At 36.5% G+C, this 20,351-nt stretch overlaps 1 protein-coding gene across 17 annotated transcripts in view; it reads left to right on the forward strand.

Moving 5' to 3' along the window:
* The window catches only part of ELAVL2 (ELAV like RNA binding protein 2), a 557,044-nt gene that overhangs the window by 113,348 nt on the left and 423,345 nt on the right, over window positions 1-20,351 (forward strand). For all 17 annotated transcript variants that reach the window (XM_077148027.1, XM_077148030.1, XM_077148029.1 and 14 more), the window contains 2 exons: window positions 14,177-14,330; window positions 18,065-18,290. In XM_077148027.1, coding sequence (XP_077004142.1) covers window positions 14,177-14,330; window positions 18,065-18,290 — 380 coding nt within the window. The remainder of the gene's footprint in view (window positions 1-14,176; window positions 14,331-18,064; window positions 18,291-20,351) is intronic.

The raw sequence follows: 20,351 nt of genomic DNA on the forward strand, positions 1-20,351 counted from the left end.
GTGGCTAGATAGTACCTGGCCGCAAGCCCCTGCTACTGAATTTAAGAAAATTATTTAATATGACAGATAAGGAAATTATCATTATTTTCCCAAAACATTTGAATGTTGTAGAATATGGGGACCAAATCCAGGTATATCCTATTGATATCATTCATAATCTGAGAAACTTTCTATCCTTGTTCAAATTTTATCTTTCCAGACTGACAAGTCCTTTAAAAAAAGCTTGAAGACTCAGAAGGTCTTCATCTACTTTATTTTTCAGTTGCCTTTCAAATAAATCCAATTCAAAACCACTTTTGCTGGTTGCTGGGAATAAAAATTGGAAGATTCTGTCTCTGCCCTTAAGCAGCTCAAGTTGTAGAGAGAAGACAAAAGTCCCATAATTTTACCATGATGTGACAACACTCAAGATAAAAATCAAATTGTAAGGACTCAAGTTTACAAAGAATTCCAACTGAGGGAGCACATTAGCCTAATACAAGTGTAGACAATGCTCTGTTTTCTTACCTTCAAAAAAAAGAAGAGTGCGACTTAATGTCTTAACCTAACTTTATGTCATGTTGACCTAGCAGGAATAATAAGAATAAGATATTTCATTCTTTAGTAAGTAAAATGCCCGCAAAGTCTCTAATGTTGAATTAAATAAAATGATTTTTGTTTGTTTATTTTTTAACATGGGCAGGCACCGGGAATCGAAGGTCTCCGGCATGGCCGGCAAGGACTCTGCCACTGGGCCACCATGGCCCACCCGATTTTTGTTTTTTAGTTAAAACAATGTGAATGTTATGTTCGGAAATGAGCTGTCCATCGAAATTAATAGATTGTATTAGTACTTTCTTACCTCTTAATCATTGTATGATGTTCTGTTTTGGTTAGTGTTGAATGGAATATGTATTTCCCATGGTTATACAATCCTGGACAGGAATATTTGTAATTAATAAAGTATTTAATTCTGGAAGCATTTTTGAGTGCCTACTATATGCCAGACAGCTTAATTTAATGTTGGAGCAGTGTTAAAATATGACAACAGGTAGTCTTGTTCTTGATGTCATCATGTAGTAGAGGAGATAACACTTACATCCAAATCATAGCTATATAAAATATAATGAGTGAATGCAGAGTGCAATGGAAATGGAAATGTCAGTGGCTGTTTAGGGGCCTCTCAGATGATTTTGGAGATGACAGGATTTTACAAAATAGAATGTGTAGAACAGTGAAAAAAGAAAGGTATTGCATATAGAGGAATGTCTCTTCTGAAGTTACAGAGGCATTTGTGTGATGTGCACTTTTTAGAAGAAACATCTGAAAATTATAAAGTGTGCTGCTTATGTCAAGTAATAACTTTATACAAAAGTAATTGGTGAGAAAATTTGATTAAACCTACCCCCATATTTTACATCCATCTCCCTTTAGTGAATATCAAATTTGTGAGAGGAACTGGGGGGATGAATTTTGAGCAGACTAACTCATTTCCTAGATACATACTTGGCCTTGCTCTGCAAAAATTCAGGGGACTCATTTAAGGTATTTAAAAATGGTAACAAGAGGAAATTTCTCTATGCAGTACAGTACAACTAGAAATGGGATCATTATATTTTCATTACCATAGGTATAAGTAGGTCAAAGAACACTTGGGTAACTGAACTAATATTGCAGTGAAGTAGTTTTCTTTCTAGTTGTAGAACTAAAAGAAGACTTCTTGTATGACGGTATTTAAATTAGCTTTGTTACTACCGCCATTAATTTTGACTATTATCTTCACTTAGATTATGTTGAGAAACTATCTCCATACACTGCTTTCATACATTTCTGTCAGATGAGACTTGCTAATATTTAGACTGTCACTCCCCTCTCATGAAAGTTTCACCCTGATATTTAAGGGTTCTAGAATCTGCCCCCCAGCTTATTTTTGGCAAGGGAAGATTAAGTGTCCAGTATTGACAGTGTACCACAAAATTCTTTATTACAGCCCTGCTGGACTCTTCATCCCTGAATATGCAAGTCTTATTTTCTTTTCCATGTCTCGGATCATATGCTGCCTGTACCAGCTATGCTACTGTCATCATTTACCAAGTTTTATTTGGTCATAAAGGCACTTATTTTTCACTGTACAGTGCATTTCTCTTCTCTTTGGTGGTCTACTCTCTGAGAACAGATATCTTTGTCTTTGGAACACTTTACCAGAGTACTTAAGTTTTTAAACATTTCTGAATGAGAAAGTTTCAATATATCAATTTACAAGAAGCAGTGAAGATGTGTTCTGTGTGCTCAAAGATGGATGAATTCACAATTTAACTGAAATTAGACATGAAACTTCCTAGAGATTTTTTTTTAACCCACCCTTAATTTTGGGGCTGTGGTTAGATACATATGAAGCCAAATTCTGACACTTCCTGGTGGGCCTTGCTACACACTGAGGATGTAGTACAATGAAGGATGGGGAAGGACTGCTCTTTCTTTCTCACAATAAATGAAGATCTAATTACTTTTTTCCTTTTATGTGAGATTTTTCTACATAGTGTTTATCAGCCCCTGTCTTTTGTCAGTCATCTCTCTGTCTCATATATTCTTTTTCTCTCACTCAGACTTTAGATTGAATGGTTGACAGTTTTAGGATGTATAACCCACTGAAATTGGCTCGATGAGAATCTTTTTTCTTTATTGTACACAATTTATTCTTAAACAGCTCCAGTTAACTTGCACCTGGCAGTGTGTAGTTCTTCCTTAGGTTTAACTTTTCTAACTTGGCGTTTTAATCTGTTGACAGTGCATTAGACATACTGGGTGCCCACATGTTACATAAATTATATTTTAGGTCTGTTTTTGGAGGTGAAGTTGCAACCGTTATCTTGATAACTTGATTTCTGTTAGAGATCTCATCTGACTAGGTTTTAGAATCTTGAAAGAACCCTTAAAAAGCCATTTATTGGAGAATGGCTTCTGAGAATTGGATGAGTGCATCTGTTTTTCAGGCCAGTTTAATCTGGATTGTTTCTGATGAAGCATGAAAAGCCTGGTGGTTTGGGAAGGCATCACGACTTCTAATCCTCTTGTCCGAGAGGTAATCCAGGAATAGCTCCTGCATGAGTCTGTGGATATAGTCTTTGGAGTGCTTCCTAGGTAGGTGGGATTGTACAGTGGGTGAATATTTAAGAATTGTTTTAAAAGCTCAAGGAGCTTAAAACCTAACAAAATAAATGCATTGCAACTGAATCCCAGAACTGTTACCATGGGCGGGGGAAGCTTGGAGGCAGTCTGGTGTTTTGCAGTATTGATGAATCCCCAGACTAATGTACTTAAGTATCGAGATTTCTCTTTTTTTTAAGTCTCTCTGAAGTTGAAGGGACTAAAGTAAAAATTCTGCAATACTACCTATTAGTATAGCATCCTCAGTATTTTTCATACTGCAAAATTTTAAGGTCAGTATATTATTCCAAATAGAAAATCAAATCACGGTTACATGGTGATTCTTAACCCATCCCACATTCAGGAGCATACACGTAACCCTTACCTGAAGCTAGATATTAGTCCATGAAGTCCTGCCAACTGTCTGCCAACTGTCTCCCAAAAAAGTACCCCTGTTTCTCATTTTACATCTCAAGAACGTTACTGGGTTTAGGCTCTAATAGGTCTCTCTGAGAGAAAGTGAAGAAGTAGGATTTAATATGTAATAGTTTGGTTGGAGAAATAAAATTAAGTAGGTCTTTTCATGTCAGCCCACTTATCTCTGCTGAATGTCAAATCTCCATATGACACTACAATCCGGCCAGCCTGCGTACTTTCTAGCACTCATCTGTGTTAGTCTAACAAAGGACATGTAATATTCAGAAATTAATTTCTATAGTAATTGCCGTGGATTTGGAAGAAAGTTTATTTAATCTTTGAACTATTTTTCTGTTTATGCGCATACATCTTCCTTATGCCACATCCCCTCGGTGTCTCCTTATCTGAATTCAGATACTATCTGTCTATACATATCTATACTATACTCCTGTATTTTAGTTTTTTTCTTCTATAAGAAAAAAGTGATTATTGGGCATTATATGAATTAGTTATTATAATAGCCAATTCATAGACTTGCTGTGAGAATCAAATAATCGTACCCAGAACATACCCTGAACAGTGGCTGGTACATGGTAATCCTTTAATAAATACTGAAGTGCTATCATTATCTGTAGTGTTATGATTATATATATATTTATAACCAATATTAGGTATCTATACATAACATTATGATTGAAACATTATATTTTTATGGCTCTCCAGCTCAATGCTAATAGTTTTATGTAGATTATCACATTTAATCTTCAAAGGTCCCCTATCAGGTAAATGCTATTGTTAATATCAAGTTACAAATAAAGAAACTGAAGCTTCAGAGGACCAAAGGAAATTATTCCAGAATCATATAGCTGGTAAATAATAAAAAGAACAAAGACCTGCCCCTCCTCTGTGTGACTCTATACCCTGGATCTTTACTCCTCCTTAACTCTGTACTCTAGGTCACGCATTACTTTTTGGCTCCAAGTTCGTTTTGAAGCCTTTGTAGTATGCTCTGTTGTGGTCAGAGCCTCACCACTATTGATGCATTCTCTCCTGCCTTTGACCTAGAACTAAACTAACTCATATTTCCCTCAATTCCAGCCTATTCATGTTTCTCGGTATTTTAAAAATTTACGTGGCCAAGTAAATACAAGGTCATTTCTCATTTTTAATGTGAAAAGTAAGAAATTCAGCATTCTTAACCATTGCAGAAATTTTCCGAATACAGAGAGTAGGACTGGACTCTGGGGGTTACAGCTGAAGCTCCCATCTACTTTTTCCCTCATAACACTTGAGTTTCTAATCACTTTATTAAATTTTAATGGCCTAAGCGAACTTGTGAGATTGGAAATGGAATGTGGGATATTTCAGTTGGCAGTTTCCTGCTTAGACCTTGGAATAACTAGTTCATCACCCCTGCAGTGGCGTATTCGTTTTAAGTCCCATGACAGAGCTGTCACGTCACTACCATCGCTCAACTTGCGTTGTATTTTTTTGTTAAATTCTTTGCTGGCTGAAATATTTAGGAATGTGGAAGGCATTTGTGGTCTAAGTTGTTTTCAAAAATATCTTGACCATGAAATCCCTGCTGTTTGCTTTCACCAACACGAGATCTCCTTGTTGAACCACCTGTGTCCTATAAACAGCAGAAAGGCTATAAAAGAGCAGCTAATGTCTCTAGGCTTTTGTAAGGTAGATGTTGGCAGATCCTGTGACACTAAAAAAAAACGATGATGCCTGTCAGAACAGTGATTTGGACCCTCATTTGATTGGTGCACATGGATGAAACTGTTTTTCGTTGCATTTAGACTGTGCACATTGGACTTTTTCAGAGGCTAAGTTTAAGACTTGTGAAAGGGAAATCTAATTTGTCAGATCTCCAGTTTATGATTAGTTCCTTAATACGAATCTTACAGTCAACATACTTTTCTTTCTCTGTAGCTATTCAGTAGTTTTAGTATTGCCTTTAGCAATGTTATGTATGATCAGTTATTCTTATGACATCACTTATTCTGAGCCATATCTTTATAAGTTGAATCTAAAAATCAGCTGCCTTGAATTTATTTAATGGTGTTTCACTAAAAACTTGAAAATGATGTGCGACTGGAAAATCTCTTCTGGTGTACAACAACCAGTTGCTGTTTTCCGTTTTTGGTAAATGGTGTATAATTTAAAAGAAACAAGCAAACAACAACAACAAAAAAACAGGCAGAGTTTTAATACCAATAAAATTCTGGTTATTCTAGGCACATCTTAATTTAATTGGTATAAAGCACTTGTCTCAGAATTCTTAGTTTGACTTCCCTCTCTTCACTCTCCAAGTATTAGATTTTTTTCAGTCACTTCCTAAATAATTGTCAGGCACTAGTAGAAGATATAGATAACTATTCTAAGAGAATCTCATTTTCTTTTGTTTCCTAATTCTTTATGTGGATGTAGAAAATAATCTTTATTTAGTGAAGATAAACTTCTTATCTTCTTGAATTTCTCCTCTGACATCTCCTTGTAAATGTCTGATCATCTTCCTAATAATTGTCATTTAGCTAGAAATGTTCATAATTTCAATGATTGTGTTTTGTAGCCAGTGGTGTAATGGAAAACCCTTGATGAAGATTCAGTACCCCAACTCCTTTATTGTGTGTCTTTGGGCATGTCTTTTTGCCGTTCTGCAAAACTCCTTTCCTAAAAACAAAAAAATTGGACTAAGTAAATTATAGTTTCTTTTTGCTCCAAAATTAAGATTTTTTTTTCTTTCAGTAACGATTGTTCTATGGAAAACTCTGTTATATTTAGGGACTGTATCCCTAATTTGAGAAGTGCCATTTGATTTTCAAAATATTTAATGGAATCCTCAGGCTGCCCATTACTTAGGGGTTTTTGGTATGTTGCACACTGATTGTGGCCTCTTTCTAGACAGGATTACAAAAATTTACTCTGAAATTTTTGTGTTATCACAAGTCATCTCCATTGCAGTAAATGTGCTGTAGATTCTAGAGACTACAAAGTGTTGGATAAAGGCAAGGTTTCTTATTTCAAGGAGTTAAGCCAGTCACAAGTCACAAGACACGTAGCAGAGGAGTACATCTTGGCTCAGTAAAGAACTTAACAGAGCAATGCATATAGTGCAGCGTGTGAACACATGAGAGGTACCAACTCAGAACAGAGAAGACTGATGAGAACTGACTACATAGGGTCCATGCAGGGTCTGAAATGACTAAAATTTAGATGAGTGGAAGGAATAGTTTATTGAAACACAGAAGTGAGAGAGCAGGAAGCTTTGGGAAACTATCGCAGGTAGTATGCGGGTTATATAAGAAAACTGTGTCAGTGCCCTGAGCATCAAGAACTAAGAAATTTGGAATTAATCTTAAAGGATTAGGGAGTCCCCGAGGGATTTTAAGCAGGGAATGACAATCAGATGTATTTTATGATTTGTCTGAATGTCCTGCTTGGATTAAAATAATTTTTGAATAGTTTTAAAGTGTTCAACAAATCCAGTCTAAATAAAAATGTGAGGTTTCATATGTACTTTACATTGATGTAGTTTTCTAAATTCTGTGTCTTGGAGAAAGGTGACTGCCCTAATCGTTAGTACCTTTTTCTAAGCCTTCTAGTTAGATACGATTATTACTTTCAGCCAGGTATTTGGAACTTCAGCTCTAATACCTTTGCCAGGGCTAATCTTTAAAGTTGTGTGCTTTGTTCTTTTGCAACCCATTGCGAACATGCCTTTCTTTATGCATAACTTAATCTTGGACTGTAATATTCATATGCCTTGATGTGTGTTAGAGACCTATTTATTCCTGGTAGGGTTTTACATTTAGAAGCAGATCAAAGTATACTTCCTACTTTGGGGTGAATTTTGAGGCCTGTGCCTGAATCGTGGTTATAGAATATCCTTCTGTGTACTTCTCTTCTGAGCTCTTTTGGAGGGTCCTGTCTAACCAGCTGTCCATATAAAACCTTGATGTTATTTCAAGACCTTTGCTACTGCCCACCAGACCCAGAACCAACCTTTAGTTAGTGATAGTGTTACTTTTTAAACAGTCCTGTCAGGACTCCATTTTTTTTTATGTGAGCAGCAATTAACTCTCAGTTTCAATAGGCTTAACTATGACCTTTTCCACTCCTTTCATCTGGAGAGAATGAGTGGAGTGTTTCAAAAAAAAATTTCAAGTGGCAAGTATCTAATTTTCAGGTTTAATGTTTGTAGTGATAAAATGGATAAAATTGACGAGTGAAAAAAGGTTGTTAAATGGAGGTTTTGTCAGTGGGTGGTTTTTCAGATGTCCTTAGTTAAAAAATAAAAAAGAATTGCTTTGTTCACTTATGGATCTTATGGTTTTAATCTGTTGGTATTAGTGCCCCATCACTGAACTTTCGGCTGATGAATCAGAGAAATTAGAGCAGTAATATTTTTGGACGAAAGCATTTGGATGGACTTCTTTTGAAAGCAATGTATTGAGATTTTAAACTTTACTATGTACATTAATAAAATACCAGTTCTTATCAGTTAGATTTTTCATTCCTTTTAATTCTTTGTACTTTTTTATTAATTTGAATTTTGATAACCCATACTTAGTATATGTGTTACTCATCTTTGCATGTTTAGTGTATAATTATTTTTAGTTGCTGATGAAGAAATGAGTTTTTAATTACAAGGAATAGATTGTGTTTCAAACTATCCACTTTTCAAAACCTAATTACTTTGATAAATCTATTTTTATCTCTTTCTTGTCCAGTCTAATCTCAGTTTTGAAGAACAGTTTGAGAAACCATTGGCTAGAGAATTCATTTGCCTGGCATATCTAAACGCTTCCCTTACTGTCCCTTCCAGTCATCCCAGTATTGCTTGTCTATGTTTATTATATCACTTATAAGGTTGTGAGAAATTTCAGAATAAACCTGAGTTTTAAATTGCTATCTTTGGAGTAGATTGGTGTTCACTGTTGTATTCGCTGTATCATCTTTAAATATTTAAATTGCAGTCTCTCTGGCTGCCTCTTAAATTAGATCCTTCACTTAGTAGTTTTGACATTTCATAACCTTGCTCCTCAGGCATTAAATATTCACCTGTTTAAATGGCAGTGAAATTTAAAATCTAAACCCAGCTATTAATCCAGTGAATGTAGTCTGGAGAACAGCTTGCACGAGGTGAAGAAAGAAGCTGTTTTGACCCCACTGGTACATGTGCTTGGAGGTTCATTGTACTGAAGTATTTCTAATACAGAATTAGGCGTAAAGCAAATCTTCACTTGGGTCTTCTCCAAGGGAGCTTAGTCTTAGAGCACTCGAAAGATAGACTAAGCTGAAATAGTCCCCAGTGTGGTTCTCTAGGTGAACATTAAAGCAAGGTACCTGTATGAGCTCCAAATCTATGGAAAAATAAAAATGAAGAAAGGTCACCGATAATTGTCAGATATACAAATTTGATCTGGAACTGATTTGAATCTCCAAATGCAAGTCTGTATCCCGTTGCAAGTCTTCTTTCTACTTTGGTCTAGGTATATTTTGTGTTTATAATCCTTTGAAATGGAATAAAAAAAAGTTTTCCTTTTCCTGGAAGAGAAGATGCTGATCACAGTAACACCTGTATGAAGCAGGAATAAGGGAAAAGAAGCTGCTTTAATCCCATTAAATTTTTATAAATGCAATTTTATTACTATGCATCCACACACCATAGAAATCATCCAAAGTATACAATCACTGGCTCACAGTGTCATCACATAATTGTGCATACATCCCCATGATCAAATTTAGAACATTTTCATTACTCCAGAAAAGAAATAAAAATAAAAAAGCAAACCCTAATCCTCCCATATTTCTTTTCCCCCCATATTATTGATCCATAGTATAGGTGTGGTATACTTGTTACTGTTGATGAAAGACTTAAAATATTACTGTTAATTGCAAGCTGTGATTTGCATTAGGTACATTTTTCCATATACCCCTCTGTTATTTAAAACTCCTTGTAATAGTATTGTACATTTACTCTAGTCCATGAAAGGACTTCTCAATGTTTGTGCAGTTAATCACAGACATTGCCACCACAGGAGTCATTGTGTTATACATTCCCATGTTTAACCTGAATTTTCTTTCTGGTTACGTGCATCACCTATACTTCCCCTTTCCACTGCACTTACACACCATTCATTATCCTCACAATAACATGCTACTGTCACCTCTGCCCATTTACAAATGTTTAATTGTCCTCACAATAACAATTATCCTCACAATAACATGCTACTGTTACTCTGTCCATTTACAGATCTTGAAATAAGTTCAACCTAGTTGAACATTCTGCACCTACTAAGCAACCATTCTCCATTCTTTAGCTTCCTTCTATATCCTTGTAACCTATATTTTATGTCTATGAGTTTATATATTTAATTGGTTCATATCAATGTGATCATACAGTATTTGTCCTTTTGTGTTTCACTTATTTCACTTACCATAATGCCCTCAAGATTCATCCATGTTGTTGAGTACTTCGAAATTTCATTCCTTCTTACAGCTGAGTAATACCCCATCATATGTATACACCACACTTTGTTTATCCATTCATCTGTTGGTGGACACGTGGGTTGTGTCCATCTTTTGGCAACTGCATAATGCTGCTGTGAACATCACTGTGGAAATGTTTGTTTGGGTCCCTGCTTTCAGATCTCCTGGGTATGTCCCCAGTACTGGGGTTGCCATAATTCCATGAAATTTTAATAAAGGTGTAGGGATGAGCCATGACGCGTTGGTCTAGAGAAGAATGCAGTTGTCTTTTTTTAGATCTTTGTTTCCTGAAAGGGGAGAATTGCTCATTACATTCTAAGAATTAATTATTAAACTGATTTCAAAATCTATTTTTGATGTATAATTTCTCTAATTAATCTCAGTTATGCCCCTGCCTTACTCTCCTAACTCTTAAATCCTTACCTGATTTCTCTGGGTGTGTCCTTTTTAAAAAAGAAACAACGAAGACATTTAATTATTCTGTACTCTCAGACCAAGTGAACTGATACGGTAACTTAGTTAGTGTGGTATTGTGAAAAGAACACTTGGTGAGGAGACAAGCATCTGGAGTCAGGTGGTCTGAGTTCAAATCCACAATCCATTGCTAGTTGTGAGGCACATTCTTTTCTTTGTGCCTGATTCCACAGTTGTAAAATACTAATGTGGTCCTGTCTACCTCATGGAATTAATGTGAGGCACAAACAAGATATTGTATTAGAAAATGCTTCTTTGAAAATGGTTAAGTCTTATAAGCCCCTAAATGTTAAATGTAAACATTGTTTCCTGCCCCTTGGATTATATATAATCTAATCATCTCTTTTTTGCCTAAGGTAATGAAAAATCCAGTTCTTTGACAAAGTTACTGGAAAATACTGTTTTTAGAAGGTTCTTGGAATCCTTTGAATGGCTGGTAATTAAAGAAGCCATGGGAACTAAAGACTGTGTATTGAGGGAAAAAAAGATACCATAACTGACCCAAGTATGTTTTCAAGGCTTTTATATAAGCACTAAATATAAATCCATTTTCCTAAATATATTTTAGGATAACTTTTAAAACACTCCACCCACACTCACATGAAATGCATAAAGTGGTGAATGTCACTGCATGAGTACATTATTCTGGAACACTGTAATGGACTCGGGTTACAGTCAGCTTTAATGGTCTGAGTCTTTACCTACTTTCTCAGATATATGCAGAGGTAAAGTATATTTATAATGTAGTCACCTAGGTTTTTGGGCTCTGTGCTAAACTGTTTATATGGATTATGGGTTATTTTATTTAATTATTCCTAATAGCCATATAGTAGGACATTTATGAGAAAACAGGCTTGAAGAATTTGCCCACGTTCACAGAGCCCATAGTGAATTGAATCTAATTTGAGTCCAGGCCGTCTGGTTAGAGAGCCATCACTTTAACCACTGTTACACTGCCTCAGGTCGTGCTTGAGCACATCATAGAGCTGCTTGCCAGTCCCATCCTGCTTCGTCAATCATTGAAAGTTACCCCTTAGAGAATGTAGAGATGCTTAGCCCCTTGCCCATGGGGAGTGGCTCTACATGATGAGAAGTTCAGTCACAGGATGTGAAAGAGAATAGCTCACTTGGACAGAGCTCCCTGCCACTGAAATTAAGTTGTGGAGTTCAGATAACTATAGGGGTCCAAGTAAAAGTGTTTTTAGCTTCCCTATATAATTGAGACTTGTTGTCTAGAAAAGAAATGGGGTATTCATATGTTCACATCACTGAGTAAATGTATGATTTGGGGACTTTATGTTAAATCCATTTGTAGCAATCCCAAGACTAGGTTCCATTCAAATTATTTTGGTAATCACTTAAAATTGACCTATATTTCTTATTTTTCATTAACACTTAAGTTCCCCAGTCTTCATTTTTTCTAAGTGTTTGCACATAAAGAAAAAAGAGGAGTGACTAGTTATTTATTTCCTTTCTACCATTTTTCCAAATCCCTTGTTTCTTTTGGACTGGACAGTGCTATTGTAAATTTAAAATTCATTTGCTTCTCATCATTCGCAGTAGAGATGTTCTAAAGTCATCATGGAAACTGAATTAATCAAAATGAGCCGCTGCTTCTAAGCGAAATGCAGGGTTAAGTTCCGGCAAGCTTCTAGGCCATGCTTTTGTCAACCTATGAACTTGTTTTATACATGTTTCTGCTTAAAGACATGTTATTTAGTATGTATTGTTGGTTCCTGAGCATTAAATTCCATGGCCAACAACACTGTAACTCATTCCTGAATAAAGCTTGTCTAGCACACATATTCTCTCTGTAAGGCAGCGTGCAGCCTTCTTGAGTTTAGGGACACTAGACAGCACTTCATCACTGCACTTGGGGGCAGTTTTAAATGATGGAATCACCAACAAAACACCAAAGTGTCATCAGATATACTGCAAAAACAAGACACTTGGTTTTAAGATGGAGCTGAAACAAGAAGGCGGAGTATTGTTACCTCATTTGATCTGAACTGGAAACATTCGCATTGGGTGACTGAGAGTTTTTTCATTGTTCTTCTAGACATGTCCGCAGATCACTGTGAAATACTCATTGCATGCGAGTATTGATTTGAAGGCTAAAAATAAAGTTCTTGCCGTTAGGCAAATTTGCAAATGTGGACTGTGCAAATAATGAGGATTGGCTGTATAACTTTTGGAACAATAAATATTTCATTTATTAAGGAACAAACTGATTAAATAAAGGTTAGGAGTATTAAATGTTAACATAACTGGGACAGGGGTCAAAGACAGCAAGACCTCTATCAAGTTGTATAAAATCTTGTTTACCCTTTTTTTTTTTTGGAAAATAAAAAATGGTGATAATGCAGAGAGAGTACTGTGGGCATAATTTAAACTATAGATAGTTGGTATTTCATACAAAAAGTTATCTAAATATTAGTATGAACTGGAAATATTTTTATTCATTTTTTGTAATAAAAGCGATTTTTTTAATTAGTAAACTGAATTAGAGGTGGATACTAATGGATAAAATGAGCTGGCAAGAGTAGTCATATCATGGTATCTTAGCAGTCAATCCCAGAGTTAGAACCATTGGCCATTAGTATGTATGATGTGGAAAATGGAATATATAGTGACATTTTCGTGCTTGAAATTGGCCAGGCCAGAGATTTTACAGTCAAAACAGAGCATATGGTCAGGAAGAGTTCGTGAAACTCAGAATTATCTAAAAATTGGCCCAACAGATTATAGACAAACAATTGTAGTCCAGATAAAGGATCTAGATGAGTTGGTGAACTGTTTCTTGAACTCTGTGGTCCTGTAAGCTGCTGTGGGCCCATAATTAAAGGGGTATTGGGTAGGCTTTCCCCAGCAGATAGTCTAGCATACCAGGCAGTGAGAACACAGTGGTGAATGAGGCAGTAGTGTCTTCCCTCATGGGACTTACAAGGAGACTGATGGTTGTAAGCAGTTACGTGCAGACTTATTTTGAATTCCATTCTGTCAAATTTTGCACACTTCTATGGTGTCCCAAGATCAGAAGCTTGCAAAAGGCTATTTAAAATGCCAGTAAAAGGACTTTAGACCTTTAAAAACCAAGGTTAAAAAAGTTTGTGGACAAGAAGATAATGGACAAAGTATAAAGAGAGACATAACTCATTTATATATTTACATTTCTTGGAATTTGTGGAAGCCAAGAAAGTTATTTTGGAATAAATCAAAAGTATACACTTACTGATAATAGGGTAAATTTTTTAGAAACTTGTCACTAACATGCCCCTGGTTGAAAAAGGCTGGAAAAGAAGTCACAACATATATCCGATTAATTTAGAATCCTTAAATTTGAAAGGATTGGGCCTAAGTCCCTAATTTGGGGACCATTAAACATAACCTGTTGTCATGAAAAGTTCTGAATGGTACATGCACTGGTCTGTTTTGAGAACTTACAGATCCTGTACTCACTCCTTTACCCAGGATAATGGCATTACCCATTTGTCTGACATTTTCCCCAAAATGAGTAAAGAGGTTAGAGCCGGGCATGCTTTAACTTCATTGTTTGAATTCTCCTTATGGAGAAACTACTAAACTTAGGCAGCCTTTGAGTTTCTGAAGGAAGGTGACTGAGTGTTCAATGACATTTAATTTTATTTCCCCTTTCTAGGTGTCCTATGCCCGCCCAAGTTCAGCTTCTATCAGAGATGCAAATTTATATGTCAGTGGACTTCCAAAAACTATGACCCAGAAGGAGTTGGAACAGCTTTTCTCACAATATGGACGCATTATTACTTCCCGTATTCTTGTTGACCAGGTTACTGGTAAGTAGGCAGTCTCTCGGGATGATTTTTCACTCTCTCCGACAGGTAGATTCTGAAATATTCTGCCTTCCAATACAGCAGTCTTGCCTCTAGAGCACATCAAAGGTATACGTGGGCCAGAAAATGCAATTTTCTGCTGGAATTGTTCATAAATATGCATGGACAAAAATAGATTGCGGGGTGTAGTGAGTGAGCTTGAGTCATTTCCACCCTGAAGGTGCAGGTTTGAAGCCTGTTTCATGGCTTGTAATAAATTTACAGATGCTATAATCTTTATTTCCAAGCCGCTGCCTGAGAGTAGCCCCCTCCTCCTTAAAAGTATAAAAAACAGTCTTATTTTTGTTATAAAAAAAAAAGCAGAGTTTAATGCAGCAGTATGCAACTAGTTCTCCTAGGGAGGATAACACTACATCCAAACTGGTAATTGCTATTAAGGCTGTTTTCCAGGTCCATGCTGTGTGTATAGGCATGTACTTTTGAGTGTTAAAAATGTATTTATGCCTAATGTTGTTTTAACAAAACTGAAATGAGAAGCCTAACATAGATATTAAAATTTCCATATGTAAGGTGGTTCTTCTGCCAAAGCTTTTTACTTGCAGAAAAGCTGGAAATATGGATTTGAGTATGGATTTTTAAAATGAAGTATGGATATACTTTTCTAATATAAGCAATACAAGTTCATTTTAAAAATATAGAAACATGGGAAGAAGGAAAAAAATCACCCATAGAGCCATACACATACTTAAGCCATATTAGGATTTTGTGGGTGTGAAAATAATGTATATATGGTCATTTTTTTTTTCTTTTCTATCTTTGTGTTTCCTTCATTCTCTCTTCTTCTTAAAATAACATTGGTGAAGATGCATTGTATGTTATAATATCTGTAAATTTATTTTAAAGAAAGCAGTAGATTAATCACAGAAGGAAAAGTCAGGCCAAGTTTTTAATTCTTCAAGTGAGAATCAATTAAGTTGATCTGAATTTGCTTGGATGCAGCCCATGTTATGCCCCTCTGTACTGCTAACTGGCTTCATAGGAGGCACCACCCTTAGAGTTCTGGTAACGAAATACCTACCATCATCAAGAACCTTGGGAGAATGGCCGATAAGTTTTGCTGTATTGAAAAAATATATTCTCTAGTGAGAATTTGTAAAATACATTCTTTCTTGTTTACATTAGTGAATATTTCGTAGTTCTATCACACAAACTGCTAATGGGGTTAATTACAAAGTCCATGCTTAGCAATCCAGATATATGCTTTTAAAGCAACGGAAATGCTCTTTTTTGTCCCTGTGATTCACACCTTTTAAGTCATTCTTTCTTAAGGAGAATTTTTTGATGAAGTAAGACTGGATTTCACTGGTGATATAGAAAGCCCATCTTTCTCTGTTTTTTTTAAATGCAATTTTATTGAGATATATTCACTTATTACATACTCATCCAAAGTATGCAATCAGCGACTCACAGTATCATCACATAGTTGTACATCATCACCACAATCAATTTTAGAACATTTTCATTACTCCAGAAAATTAAATAAACGAGAACACCCAAAGCATCACATATCTGTTATCCCCCCCTATTATTTATTTGTTTAGTTGTCTTTATTATCTTACTCATTTGCCCACACCCTGGATAAAGGGAGTGTCGGTTACAGATTTTCATAATCACATGGCCACTCTGTAAAAGCTATCTAGTCATAGAATCATCATTAAAAATCCAGTCTACTAGATTATAGTTAAACAGTTTCAGGTATTTCCTTCTAGCTATTCTAATACACTAGAAGCTAAAATGGAATATCTATATAATACATAAGAATACCTCCAGAATGACCTCTCAACTCTTACTTGAAATCTCTTAGCTACTGAAATTTTATTTTATTTCACTTCTTTCCCCCTTCGGTCAAGAAGACTTTCTTAATCCCACAGTGCCAGGTACCTCAACTCCAGGAGTTATGTCCACATTGCCAAGGAGATTTACACCCCAGAGAGTCATGTCCCGTGTAGGGGAGAAGATAGTGATTTTATTTGTAGAGTTGAAAGCCCATTTCTTAACTGCGAGCCCATCCCAAGCACCTGAGCCCATAGGTGGACTTAGCTCACTGCCACCTGGTAAGTCAGTGGTTCTCAAGGGGTGCTTGCACTGCAGGAGCAGCATCTTTCTTCTAGAAATATATATTCTTGAATCTTAACCCAGTCTTACTGAATAAAACTCTGGGAGTGGGACTATTTACCAGGCCCTTCAGGTTATCCTGATGCATGCTAAGTTGAGGGCCACTGGTTTAGGTGACTCAGCCTGAATAGAGGCTGCTTTATTGCTAATCTAATGCTTCCTAATGGAACATTTAATTCCCAGGGATTGTTAATATATTCTTAATAGGAACTCTAGTGGATAATGAAACATAAATTTGCCATCATTGCCTTATTTCATTTTTATAGTTAATGGTGTTCAGAATGAATTTATTTTCTTTACCAGAAATGAAAACCAAAAACCTGCAATTTTTTTTTTATTCAGCTATTAGGTGATAATAATGGGCAATGGGTAGCTCTTAAATGGAAAAATGCCTTATACCTTAGAATAAAATTCTAAGCCATTGAACTTATACCGTGTACATGTAAAGCAAGTAGACCTTCATTTCTTTTTAAAGTTCCTATAAATCATGATGGCTATGTGCTTTTTCTTGGCATACTTTTCTCAGAGAAACCCTCATATTTTCCTTCATTAGCATATTCTGAATCATCTAGCCCTATTTAGCTTCAAGTCCCAAACTGGTGCTGCTGGTACCGATTTGCTTGCCTAGAAAGCATTTCCCTGCAATGTTTATCTTATGGTGGCCAGCTATGGCCTTCTGAGTAGATGATTCAAGCTAATTAAATGAGATGAGTTGGGTTTACTGCTCACCATTTCCCCTAAGCAGAGGGGTCCTTGACCATTGCTTCTTCTGCTTTCTTATTTTTGTCCTTTGAAGTGGAGAGAACGTGGACAGGGATGTAACATTCCATAGTTAAGAGTAATGCTGCTGAAGCCAGAGAGTTTCATGTTTTACTTTTTCATTTTTTAAATCTAGGTCGTGTTGTACCTCTTTTTCTCCATATAATACAACTTTTCTAATAGAGTATAGGTCGCTAGAAGCAGTGATGGAGCTTCAGGGAACCAGAAAAGCCTCTTCAGACATTTTTCTTAAAGGACCATATGCTGTACAATAGCATTAAGCTGAATTTATAATTTAAAATTTTAGCTGACAAATCTATCACAATGCATTTATTTTTAGCATTTTTGGTAAATGCGTGTTTGTCTCCATGTTACAAGGAAGAGAGCTCCTAAACCCCTTGTGTTTGAGTTGCTTGTCCTTGTCCAGTGGGACGGTTTGAAAAAGGGAACTCAGGCATGCTAAAGTGAGTCCGTGTGTGAGCAGACAGGTACACGGACATACTGGTATGCGTCCTCTCTTCTCATCACTTGGGGTTGGCTTCTTGGTAGGCGCATGGTGAATGGTTACTCAAATCATATAGGTGACTTCATGTATTAAGAAACTAAAGCAAAAATTGTGATTCTAGATCGAATTGCTGGTAGGTTACAGTCAACTTTCCTCTTGGTATAATTTTGTGGTAAATGTTATGTGTGGGTGAAAACGTGTTCTGAAAAGGAAAATTTACATTTGTCCTTTCTTCTCTTCCTTTCCTCCCTTCCTTCCACCTTTTTTCCCCCCAAATCCTCAACTGCCTCTTCCATAGGCATATCAAGGGGTGTAGGGTTTATTCGATTTGACAAGCGGATTGAGGCGGAAGAAGCTATCAAAGGCCTAAATGGCCAGAAACCTCCTGGTGCCACAGAGCCGATCACTGTAAAGTTTGCTAATAATCCAAGCCAAAAAACCAACCAGGCCATCCTTTCCCAGCTGTACCAGTCTCCCAACAGAAGGTACCCAGGCCCGCTAGCTCAGCAGGCACAACGTTTTAGGTAAGTCTGGTCCAATTCTCGTGCCTGTGTACTAACCTCAGAGGTAACACTCAGGCGTTCATTGACTGATTCTCCTAGGGAATCTTTGGTTTGCTTTTTTATTTTTTTACTTTTAACTATTATTTGTTTCTTTTTCCTATGGACACAAAGAAAACCTGCTTGGGAAATAAGGTCTTCTGTTAATATTGAAGAAGGGGACAAATGGATAATAACCTACAAGAGTGGTTCTTAACTGGGGAAAATGTTGTCCCCTAGGAGACACTTGGCAGTGTTGGGAGATGTTTTTGGTTTGTGTAACTGGAGTTGGGGAGGGGCAGAGTGCTGTTGGCCCCTAGGGCGGAGGCCAGGAATGCTGTTAGACATCCTGTGAGGAATAGGACAGCCTCCACTAAGGACAAATTATCTATCCTAAAACACCAAGTCGAGGTACTCTAACCTGTGTACGGAATGCTGGAGTCTTAACTGTCTGGGTCTCTCTCTACTGTTTTAATTTTTATTTCTCCATAAAGGGCCAGGTAGCATATATTTTAGGCTTTGTGGGGTACTGTCTCTGCTTCATTTTAAAAAACAACTCTTTCAAATGTAAGAAACTTTTAGTTTCTGGGCCATACTGAAACCAGTTGCAGTCTGGATTCATCTGTGGGCAGTCGTTGGCTGAGCCTACTTTAGTCCATAGAGTGATGCAGTGTGTCTGTAGCCCGAAGAAGACATTTGAACTCGTTTGACAGGAATCAATATTCCAGCTTTTTGAGCTTTATTCTAATCCTGGGATAACAACCAATCTGACTCATAGTATGTGAATAGAACAATGACTTTAAGAAGTTAAGCATAGCACAAAGAGCTTCTGATTTCATTAGCAAGTTACTCTGATTTTATTTTCTTGGACGTTTTCAATATACTTTTTGGCCATATGTATAGTGCAGCCATAATGCCATCTACCCCCCCCCCCCCATGCAATTTTATTTTTTATTTTAAATGCTTATCAATTTTATTTCCCTTATAGGGAAGAATAATAACCAAACATATAACCATAAGCTTAGCATAATAAGATCAAGGAGTTATGTGTTGTCTAGCATAGAACACGTTTTTTTCCCAACGTGGGTATTTAGAATCATGAATAGGAAAAAATAAAACGTCTCCTTTAAAAAAAAAAAAAACTCAATTATATTTCTTGAGGTCTGAGAAAAAAATAGCCCCAGATGCCATATTAAATTCATGTTCAATGGGTTTAGCAAGTGCCAGTGGCTCAACTATCTACAAATATATGTCCACTAAGATAATAATGAAGGAAGTCCGTTTACCATGCATTGAGAAATGTCTTAGTTAGGTATGCAGTAGTACCTCTGTAAGGCTCAGTAGTGAAGAGATTCCTCAGTAGGCAGAAGAACAGGGCATTGAGCTGGACTCTCTGTTTTCCATGGGGTGGATACTGTCCTGGAGTGGGAGAGGTCAGGAAACAGTTTTAGGAGGGATTACTGAAATAAGTATTAGGAGTGGTAATCAAATGGTGTGGCCAGTAGGTAGCTTTGACAGTGTCTACTGATCAAGGATTCCCGGGGACTGAATTAGATAATACATTTAATGTTCTACTTGAACATTAAAACTGAAAACAAAACAAAATAACTTCTAAATAGAGCCTGAAAAATGGTACCCTGACGTAAAGCACCCAGAATGGTAAGTCATGGCTCGTCACACCATTCCTAAAATCTTGAGTCAGTTCTTGTTCCCAGAAGCTCTTGGAGGAAGGGCAGTCTGCATATCTGAGAAAAATGGCACTACGGTATCACAACTGCATTATATAAATCTTCATCCAAGCCTTCCACAAAGAATATTTACCAGGGTAGTGTTTTAATGAAGGAAGAAAAATCCTCAGCTTTAGTTCAGACACTGTCTTAGCTCATGCTTTTTTATGGGACACAGACCACTGCTGTGGAGCTGTGCAGTTCAAGTCATAAATAGAGTTTTGCTCCAGGGCATTACCTAGTGGATCCTTTAGCCAATCATGTGGCTCTTTTCAATTAAGCACTCTTTTCATAACTATACTCTTGAGTGTATAGTTAG

The sequence above is a fragment of the Tamandua tetradactyla genome, chromosome 2 (assembly GCF_023851605.1).
Source record: "Tamandua tetradactyla isolate mTamTet1 chromosome 2, mTamTet1.pri, whole genome shotgun sequence".
Taxonomy (NCBI): Eukaryota; Metazoa; Chordata; class Mammalia; order Pilosa; family Myrmecophagidae; genus Tamandua; species Tamandua tetradactyla.